This window comes from Rhinolophus ferrumequinum, chromosome 7 (genome assembly GCF_004115265.2).
Source record: "Rhinolophus ferrumequinum isolate MPI-CBG mRhiFer1 chromosome 7, mRhiFer1_v1.p, whole genome shotgun sequence".
Taxonomy (NCBI): domain Eukaryota; kingdom Metazoa; phylum Chordata; class Mammalia; order Chiroptera; family Rhinolophidae; genus Rhinolophus; species Rhinolophus ferrumequinum.
The window spans coordinates 75,329,286-75,340,199 of record NC_046290.1 but is presented as its reverse complement, the minus strand read 5'-3'; the positions used below and the strand labels follow the sequence as shown (position 1 = coordinate 75,340,199).

Here is a 10,914-nt window from a genome sequence, read left to right as displayed (position 1 = left end):
CTCAGTTGGTTGGAGCGCGGGCTCTCAACCACAAGGTTGCTGGTTCGACTCCCGCAGGGGATGGTGGGTTGTGCCCCCTGTGGGCTGCGTGTGCCCCCTGCAACTAAGTTTGAACATGGCACCTTGAGCTGAGCTGCCGCTCTGCTGAGCTTCCCAGATGGCTCAGTTGGTTGGAGCGCGGGCTCTCAACCACAAGGTTGCTGGTTCGACTCCCGCAGGGGATGGTGGGTTGTGCCCCCTGTGGGCTGCGTGTGCCCCCTGCAACTAAGTTTGAACATGGCACCTTGAGCTGAGCTGCCGCTCTGCTGAGCTTCCCAGATGGCTCAGTTGGTTGGAGCGCGGGCTCTCAACCACGAGGTTGCTGGTTCGACTCCCGCAGGGGATGGTGGGTTGTGCCCCCTGTGGGCTGCGTGTGCCCCCTGCAACTAAGTTTGAACATGGCATCTTGAGCTGAGCTGCCGCTCTGCTGAGCTTCCCAGATGGCTCAGTTGGTTGGAGCGCAAGGTCACGCTCTAAGGAACTGAGCCACCTGTCCGCCCCCTGTATCACTTTGAATCAGACTTTGAATCAGAGCATAGGACGAGGTTGTCTTCCATTTGGCTCATTTGAGCTCAGCAAAGTCAGATGCCTGATTTGATCCTTGTGAAGGAGTCAGATGGTCACTCTCATGGCAAAACTTCCATCTTGCCATAGGTGGACCTCTGGGTCAGCGGAAGTTAAAGTCACGCAATCAAATCCTCTCAAAGTACATCAGAAACATTTATGGCATTTATGGAAATTGGAATTTTAAGGAATTTTAAACAAGCAAGAAGCATAAATTAGTCAAGTTGGTATTGCTCTCCAAGGTAAGTATATAAATGGCTGGGATTCGTGAGCTGAAATTATATTATCTGATCTCAGACGTATCTCAAAGGAGTAATAATGACAAAAACTGGTTTTTAATAGATCAGAATATAGAAAGAGGAAATGCTGAACTTGGTTACCATGGGTGGGTAGCTGATAGCTGATATTTCGCTGTCTTTTGGTTAGGTGTTTTTTGTTTTTTGTTTGTTTGTTTTTCCCTATTTCTGAAGGAACCAGAAACTCACCCTGAGTTGTGCCAGGGAAAGAAAAGGACTTTGCAAAAAAAAAAAAAAAAATTACAGATAATTATTGGGTACATTTCTGCTTGTAATGTGGTTATGAACATTATAATACCAGTATTGAAATTACATGTGCATAAATGTTTAAGAAAACACCAAAGACACACATAGAGTCTAACCAGTAAGCAGTATTTAACCAGTAAGTGTGCAAATGTTAGCAATGATCCTGATCAGAAATATATCAGTGATAAACATTAAGTAAATTAAAATATGACCTAATAGGCAATAATTACAACGATATTACAAATCCTATTATGTAGGTACATGTCTGGAAACTTTGCACCACCTAAAATAGTCTACCAAATACTCTGCAATGACAACTAAATTACATAATGACGTAATTATGTAATTGACTCTGTTCAGTATATTTATGTCAATTATATGTGGAGTCAACCTTCATCAAGAAAAACCTAGCGCTGATTCACTTTGTTAACTTTTTTTTTGCATTTGCTTTTTTTTGTTCTTTGCAAGAACAATCCTGTAAAACAGAATAAATGGTTTACTAATTTTATTCTTTGCCTTTCTGGCATTTCCTTTTTTTCCAATGTGAAATGTAACCAGATGCTCCTGTGAAATAAAAACTGGCTTATGAAACCAAATGGCTCTCTTTAAATCTTCAGTGTGTAGGCAACCCACCAACAGTTATCTTGCATGTGAAACTGGAGCTAGGGATTGCTAGACATTCTAAATTACAAAATATGTTTAAAATGCTATGTTATTGAGGTCACAATAAAAGGGAAACTGTTCTTGCTTTTTAAGTCTGCCACTAAAAATGGCTATAGAACCTTGAAGATTATTCTAAAATAGCAGTATGTAAGAAAATTCCAAAAGTCTTTTGAATCTGTGTAATGGCAGTGTTCATTAAACTTTCCTAAGGAAATCTAAAACATGCCAGCCGACAGTCATATTCACATTGGGAGGGGCGTCATCGTCCTCATCGTATAATCTTCATCATGCAAACTTGCTATCATTTATCTTTCTAGAAATATTGCTTGCCACACAAGGATGGTATGCAGCCTAGCCCAGGCTCACAACACCTTATTAAGAGTATGTGCAATCTTTCCTGAATGGGGACACATAGTTCACCCACAGTAAATTTGAGTACACAAGAATACATATTGGCTTCATTGGAACCTGCAGTCAAGATTCCAGGGCCCAAACGGGAGAGGTGCTATGGCCAACAGACAGTTTAGCAATGCCCAGGAAAGTACTGTTCTCTAAAAGTCATGCTGGGAAAACACTCCTTCTCAGAAGCACGTGAATCAGCAGAAGCAGCCAATAGAGTTTTTATTTATTTCAGTGTATGATGTTTCTGAAACATTTTCTTTTTAGCCTCCTACCAATTCCTCAGTGTGGGAAACTGAGGCAGCTCTAATCTAAGCATAGAAATTCATGCGTCATTTTTCTTAAAAAAATGCTTCCAGAACAGTGCTTTTCCCATACATGTGGCTATTGAGCACTTGATTGATTAAAGGTGCAACATAGACTTTAGTATAAAAATAAAATTTTAAGTATCTCATTAATTTTTCATATTGATTACATGCTGGATAATTTTTCATATTGATTAATGGTGAAAGTAACTATTATTTGGATACATTGGATTAAAATACACAGTTAATTTCACCTATTTTTGTGTTTTGATTTTTACTTTTTAAAATGTGGCTAAAAGAAAATTTAAAATTATGTATGTGACTTGCATCACATTTATATTTGATGGCACTTGTTTTAGCTGATAGCTTCTACAACTGTATTACTGGAACTTCTACCTTATTTATATATTCATGGGACAAATGAACTCTTAACTGTTTGAGAAAAATCGCCAGGATTCCAATTAGACTTTTTAAATGGGGGATATCAAGATTGTCCTTCATGGTAAAATAGTTATGCTGTGCATCTGAACTTATCTGAAAACAAAAATTAATAATGTAATATAATAACTATCATATCTGAAATATAAAACATAGTTGCTCTTTGCTGAAAATCCCTTAATTGTTTTGCTTCATACATAATTTGACTATATTGTCAATTAGGGGTAACATTATGAAGAAGTTTGTCAAAGCTCTATCTGCCATTATTTAGCTGAATAATCTTTGTGAGAGATAATATATCCCATTTTAACAAGCAGTATAAATGTTTACTGTTCTTTCAAAATGCTAACCCAATTACCCAATATAACTTAGGTTATATTTCTATAAAATCTTAGATCGACTCTCTTGGCTGAAATGACCAATTTTTGTGAAAGTTTGACTTATTTTCCACTGAAATTACTAAATTCATCACTATGTAGGCATTATCAGGACTTAATCTTTAACATATAAGTCAAAATTGAAAACTCCCATTGATTTTTATACACTGTAATTTACAAGTTTAAAAATAAATAGAGGAAATTACCCTCACACCATGGAATACTCACCAAGGAATAGGCATGTGTACTCATCTAAATGGGTCGAATTCTGAAACACACATCGGCCCTGGCATTTCTAATGCTGTTCCCATCATCCACTGAAGTCTGCCTGGAGTATCGGAATGATGTAAGGACTGCCCTTGGAACGATATGGGAGGAGACTGGTGGGGATGGTATATGTTGCTCTTCCAATAAATTGCCACACTCTAATAAGATCCCTTTCCCTCTAAGTCTCATTGGGAAAAGTACACCAGGATCTTTTTTAAATGGAAATTTTAATACTTAGTAATAAAGGCATTTTTAAAGGTTAAAAGTAGTGAGCCCTTCATAATAGCTAAAAATGGGAATTTTGAGAAAAAATAAAGAAGAAAGGAAAGGAACAGGAAAAAAGAGGATAAGTACTCTTTACTAATTAACAAAAATAAATAAATAAAAAATAATCTTGCTCTGAGCCCAAATGATGTGCCCCTCAGGGCTATTTCCTCCATGGCAGTGACCTGTCAGGCCCCTAAACTAGGAAAGATGAGAAGTCCTACCTTGTTTTTCTCAGGAGAACAGCAGTAAAGGAAGATTTGCACTTGGAATGCTGAATGTTTCAACGAAGGTCCAATAGCCCCCAAAACCAGACATTTCATTTTATTTTCTGATTTAACAGTTTTGAAGAAGAGCCAAAAGAATTTAAGATCTCATTTTTTGATGAAGATTTTTATGCAATAGTCATTTTTATGTCTATCATTTTTTTTCTTTGAAAATAATCCTTTTTTGAAATTAAGGTAATGTGCTAAAATTGTGATGCATAATTAATTTCATAAAATTCATTTCCATTCAAACTAGAAATAAAACTGAGGTACTTGGAATTTAAGTGTGATTTCTATAAGGGAAAAACGTTCACATGAAAATCACAAGAAATATATTTTGAAAGAAATCATAGTGAAGTATTAGATCGAATGTTACAGCTTCTCAAGGGTCTGATTTGATTTGAAATCAGAGTTTTTTCTTTGTTTCTTTTTGTTTTTTAAGGTAAATAATAAATTGCACTGTCCTAAATTTCTTCACACGGAAACTTTCAAAATTACATTGTAAAATGTGGGCACTTCCATGCCAAGTATGAGAAAAAGATAGAAAAAGATATACTAACTTTTCAGAAATATCTTTAGTTTATAAACAGTATATCTAAATTACCATCAATTGAAGGAAAAAAGACTTTTATAAACAAAAATATGCCCTTACTCTAGTAAAATCAATAATGGAATGCTATTCCCACTCTATTCAGACATTTTGGCACCGGCCTGTGGGGTGGGATTTTTCTAAGTATTTGAAACTTGGTAATTATAGTTTATTAAAAAAAAAAAAAAAGTTATTTAAAGTTGTACAAACTATGAATAAATCCAATTTTATCTAAAAAAATGACAAAGAACCAATTTTGTTATTCTAAATCCCAGTCTTATTTCCTTTTCTTCACTAAATTTCTTTATACCTTCCTAAGTGTGGTCCATCAGAACATTGTATTAGGGAGCAGGTGAAGGAAAGAATGCATTCCTCAGCACGAGTCTGTAAAATACTTTCTCCAGGACTGTAAAGTGGCAGAATTTAATGACAAAACATTTTTGGTTACTAGTAATATAGTGCGTATAAATAAGGGCAAAATAAAAAAGCATTCTCCACACAAGCTTTGGGGTGTATGGTTTTGTGGCCCTTAAAGCATGCTTCAGTTTCTTACCGTTGTGGATTTTTTCCCCCTACATACAATATAGCTATAACCTATGACCATCGCCTTGTAAACAATTTGAGCACATTGATGAAAAATAAAATGTGAACGTCGTAGGAACACAGTTTAGAGTATTATTACCTAGTACTAACTGAGCAATAGTCCAGAGGAATGATGGACTGCCTTGTGAAGAAATCCAAAGGGTATATAGGATGGCTAGGTTTTCAAAGCAAAAACAATTTGTTACTAATTTACTTCAAGTGTGTGCTATTGGTCCCTGAAAATGCATGTTTTTAAATGTTAGGTTGTGTTTACTTGCAATTTCAAATTAAACTCATTGGTATTAGGTATCCATTACATACCATAGAAGACACTATTTTTTCATAAAGCAGTCACATGCATGAAAGTTAGGATTACCAACTGATACATATATATATATATATATTTTTTTTTTTTTGGTACCTCAAAAACAGAATCACTATAGTGCATATCATGCTTCCACACCTTCCTTGCTAAAGGATAAAACGCATAAAGTGCCAGGATTTGGCTTCCAGGATGGAAGTTAGCCAGTTTAGTACTCCGGCAGGATCACATCATTCTGCTGAGCTCCAAACCCCAGAGCAGGATTTCCTTGCCCTTCTTTGGGGGCTGCTGCTTCCTCCAAAGTCTTCAGCTTCTCCTCTGCTGAGCCCTCCTCGATTTCTGGGTCAGCCACCTTTATCCTGTCAGCTAGTGCCTCGGACACTATCTTGGTGGCCTCAGCAGCAGCTTTAACTTCCTGTACGGCCTGTACCTTCATCAGCTCAGCCTCTGCCCTCTCAACTGCCATTTGGGCCCCATCTCCTTGAACTTTCTTGCCTTCTGGAATAGCTTTAACATCTTCATTGCCATCTTGGATTGGAGGTGGCTCTTGGCTGGCCTTCTGGCTTTCCTGAATGCTGCCATGGCTACTGCTGGCACTTCCCAACCGGGAGGAAGCTACCACGGCCTTTACTGCGGCCTGGTTGGAAAGAGAAAAGTGTCAGGTGTCACCTCCACTTAAAACCCCAAGTCAGAGCTCAACCTCACCTTTGCATTTAGACAGTTTGCTTTATATGTTCGTGTTCATCCTTTCAAAGTATATTATTCCAAGATTGTTGTACGAAAACTTGTTTGGAGAATAAACAGAAAAATATCTTTAATCTCAAACTAATCCGTGTATTTAATTACCTGGATAATTGAAAGCCTGAGTAAATGAGTTTGTCCACAGATTACCAGTTTTCAAAAACTTTAGCCTGTGTTTCCCAAAGTATTTGTTTCATGGAACACTATTTCCATAGATGTTCATGGGTATTATGGAGATAAAAGAGGTCCCTGGTCAGATTATTTGAGAAAGCCTTAAGATTATTTGAGAAAGGGTTAAGTCAAGGTTATTTAATCCAGGGTATTCCAAATTAATTTAACCATGGAACCTTTCAGGTTTATTCAGTCTGTATCAGCCTGTAAGGGATGGCTGAGTAGGATACTGTTTTGGAACTCCAGCTGTTCTCTGAGATCCCTATATATATAGCTCGCCCTAAGCACTGTTACCCTATTTCCCTAAAAATAAGACCTAGCTGGACAATTGGCTCTAATGCATCTTTTGGAGCAAAAATTAATATAAGACCTGGTATTACATTATATATATTATATTAATATTATATTATTATATTATGCTATATTATTATATTATGCTATATTATTATATTATATTATATTATATTATATTATATTATATTATATTATATTATACCCGGTCTTATAGTAAAATAAGTCCTGGTCTTATATTAATTTTTTCTCCAAAAGACACATTAGAGCAGATTGTCCAGCTAGGTCTTATTTTCGGGGAAACATGGTATGTAAGTGAAAAACACCTAATCTCTATTCCATACACTATATTCTATAAAAGAGATACATTGTGGTGGACAATTTTCCATATCACTTGAATATTTTAATTCTACCAAGTATGTGAATTATTAGAAAATATAGTTTTAAAAAAACTGTTTCCCAATTCTCACATATTCAGAAAGAAGACAACTTTCTGAATAAATACCAGTTTCCTGAACAATGCTGTTCAGGCAGTTCAGCCTGAAGAAAATGAGAAGCAGTGATAAAGTATTTGTTTGGTGAGTAAATCTCAACATACAACACATTTCCTCTTATTAACAATGAACTGTTATGAGAGGATAACATAAGATTGTGAGTGGCTTTATAGCAATATTGTTGGGATTTCAAAGCAGAATGTTGCCTGGTACCATAGGCGATAATAATAGTATTAGATGAAGAATGGGGGATGTATCTTTGATAGTTCAACATAAGAGAGAAATCTTTTTTAAAAACAAAACATCTGTCATCATACCTTAAGCTTGCGCCGGGCATTGAATTCTTGGAGCTTCTTTTGAGCAGTATCCATGTGCACAAAATTGGCTGCTTTACCTGTGACCCATGGGTGCTGGAGAGCTTGAAAGGTAGTCAGCCGTTTCTTAGGATCCAAAACAATTAATTTTCTGACCTGAAGTGATAAAGAGCCATAGACTTCTTAGGGGGATTTTCATGGTGAGCTTGGGCTTGCCCCTCAGCTTGTGAACTTCAAGGTGTTATTCTATTGCCCTGGAAGTACCACTGAATATATATTCTGTCTTTTGAAAAGTATTTTAATATTGCCATATGTTTAATAACAAATAAAATATGAGGTAAGATATTATAATGAGTAAATATTCTCTAGGTTATCTTAGCTCTGTGTACTTGATTCCCACAAATCTTTCATTTATTTTAAATTAAATTTTATTGGGGTGACAATGGTTAGTAAAGTTACCACTGCTTATATCAAAAAAAAATTTTTTTTAAGTCCTCAGAGGTTACTGTGGGTAGCAATGGCTTCTGGCAGCTGTAGGTGAGGGAGTCTGAAAAGACAGTGGCGTGCTCACATGTAAAATGAGGGACTTCGGATTATTTAAGGCCCAAGTCTTTTCTAACTCTAATAACCTAAGAAGAATTGAACACAGGCTAACAAAATCAGGCAGAAAGTCAAATGAAGAATAAATATCTGGTTCCCCATTTACTTCTTTTCTCCAAAATATGCAAAGGAATATGTGTTTGGGGTAGAGACACTGAATTTGTAGAGAGCAGAAACATGAGGCTGCTTAGGTTTAAAATCAAGAGGAGGTGGAGAGAAGTACAGATGATTAAGAAAGAAATGCACAGTAAATAAAAATCTGATAGTAATCATAGCTACCGTGTTTCCCCGAAAATAAAACCTAGTGGAACAATCAGCTCTACTGTATCTTTTGGAGCAAAAATTATTATAAGACCGGGTCTATAATATAATATAATATAATATAATATAATATAATATAATATAATGTAATATAAAATAATATAATATAATATAAGACCAGGTCTTATATTAATTTTTGCTCCAAAAATTATAGTAAAATAAGGGTATAATATAATATAATATAATATAATATAAGACCGGGTCTTATATTAATTTTTGCTCCAAAAGACGCACTAGAGCTGATTGTCCCACTAGGTCTTATTTTCAGGGAAACACGGTATTATCTGTTGAACACGTGAACTAATAAATGTCTATAAATGATACTTAATCCTTAACAGCATCCTTGACAAGTAAATATTTCCCTCTCATTTTCCAATGATCCCTTTCTTCTTCCTCATTACCATCCTCCTCCTCATGAAAACGTTTATTGAAAGCCAATAGATACTGAGAATTCACATATGCCAGTGTTAATCTTCACATTTGAAGATACTGAGGCACTGAATTGTTAAGAAACTTGCAGAAGGTCAGAGAGATCCAGTGACCTTGACAGGATTCAAGCCCAAAGCCTTACAGATGGCCTACAGTCCCCCTTACAACCCAACTCGCCCACTCATTGGCACTGTCGCCTATGCTGATGGCAGAACACATGCAAGTTCTGCTAATAAGTACACATTTATGGGCTCAAAGATTCCTTTAGCTCTGCAATTTTATAAATTTATTAAGCAGTGCGATTTAGCTAAATGAACAAATATCACAGATAACCCTCTTATCCATTTAATTTTCATTAGGGATGAAAAGAAATGGAAGGAGGGCTAAATAAAGGAGGTAGGCTAAATTGAGTTAGTTGCTCAATTTATTATTTGTGTATATATACATGTAGTATATCTCTTAAATCTCCCAACAATCTAGAGATAGATACAAATATCATCCCAGATAAACTAAATCCCAAACTAAAGCATAGAGAGGTTAGATAACGAGCCCAAGGTGACATCTCTAGATTATGAGAAAGGGGGCACTTGAATTCAGGTGTGTCAGACTTTAAAAATCCATGATTTATTTTCTCATACATTGTTTCATTCAATACACATTTTTTGACCTATATGCCCATATGGCACTAAGATCTGGGCACACATGCTTTGTCCTCTCTCAGAGTTTACAATCTAATTAAGGAGGACTTTTGCACAAGTAAATATAAGTGACAACTATCCTAAAAAAGGAAGTCCAGGAACAACGTGGCAGAAGGAATGAATCAATTGTTGAAGGAAGAACTGGCGAATGGGGGCAGACCAAGCCTCCCAGAGGATACCAAATGGCAGCTAGGGCTTGGAGATAAGAGTTACCTCTGCAAAGAGGTGTGTGAGTGTGTGTGTGTGTGTGTGTGTGTGTGTGTGTGTGTGTGTGTGTGTGTGTTTTGGTGGAAGGAGGAAGCATGAGAGCAATGGCTTATATCCAGAGCTACACTGATGAGAGCTGGAGGTCTGGTGCCCTGGAGTGAAGAAAGATGAAAGGAGAGTGATGGGAAATGAGTGGCATGAGAGAGGATGACAGGATCCAGACCAGGCAGCATTGTGTGGATCTTGGATTTTGTCCTAAGAGCCTTAAAGCAGTGACATGATGTGATTTATTTTTAAGACATTCCTCTGGATCCCATGTGGAGAGTGCACTTGAGAAGAACATGGGAAGAGGCAGGGAGGCCAAACAGGAGGTTAGGACACTGGTCCGGTGGGAGAGGACGGGGGCTGGGATTGGACAGTGGTGGTGGAGGTGGAAAGAAGTGTAGGAGTGTGGGGCCTGACTTGAGGGTGGAGTTGGGATGGCACAGCCACACACCTCACACATACTACTCCGTCTTCCCAGTCACACTGGAAAAGGCATGGCCTATAGGAGGTGTGTCTCATCCAAGAACATGGATGGTAAGATGGAAATGTTTGGAGGAAAAAGAGCTTTGCATAAGGGTCTGGAAACATGGATCATTAGTTCATGACAATGACTTTCTGCTGGGAAGTGGTGTGACCCCGGACAGTCATTTCACTTCTCTGGGCTGTAGCACACTCATCTTCAAAATGAGGGGAAGACTAGATGATTCCTAAGATCCCTTGGAGATCTAACCTCTGTGATTCAAAAGTCAGCATTTAGTTATTTCTGCATGATTTTTGTCTAGAGGATTGATGGTAAATGTTTCAATTCCATGCTAGTATCCTTTTTATTTTAGAACAGGTGGCCCATCTACTCAGAGGATATGTGTTTCCTGAATATAAACAAACTTCAATATTAGCTTCAGTAAGAAGCCAAGTAAAACAAAAAACAAACAAACAAAAAACCATAAAAAACACCAAACAAAATGCATTGTTGGTCCAGTATAATT

General features: G+C 37.0%; 1 protein-coding gene across 2 annotated transcripts in view; it reads right to left on the bottom strand.

Moving 5' to 3' along the window:
- Positions 1 to 2,279: 2,279 nt before the first annotated feature.
- CAMK4 (calcium/calmodulin dependent protein kinase IV) overlaps positions 2,280 to 10,914 on the bottom strand; it is a 203,747-nt gene continuing 195,112 nt past the window's right edge. Inside the window, exons 11-12 of one of the 2 annotated variants that reach the window (XM_033110760.1) lie at positions 7,632 to 7,784; positions 2,280 to 6,254 (exon numbers count right to left, since the gene is read on the bottom strand). In XM_033110760.1, the coding sequence (XP_032966651.1) occupies positions 5,826 to 6,254; positions 7,632 to 7,784 (582 nt within the window). In that variant the 3' untranslated portion in view covers positions 2,280 to 5,825. The remainder of the gene's footprint in view (positions 6,255 to 7,631; positions 7,785 to 10,914) is intronic. The other variant, XM_033110758.1, reaches the window with a different exon arrangement.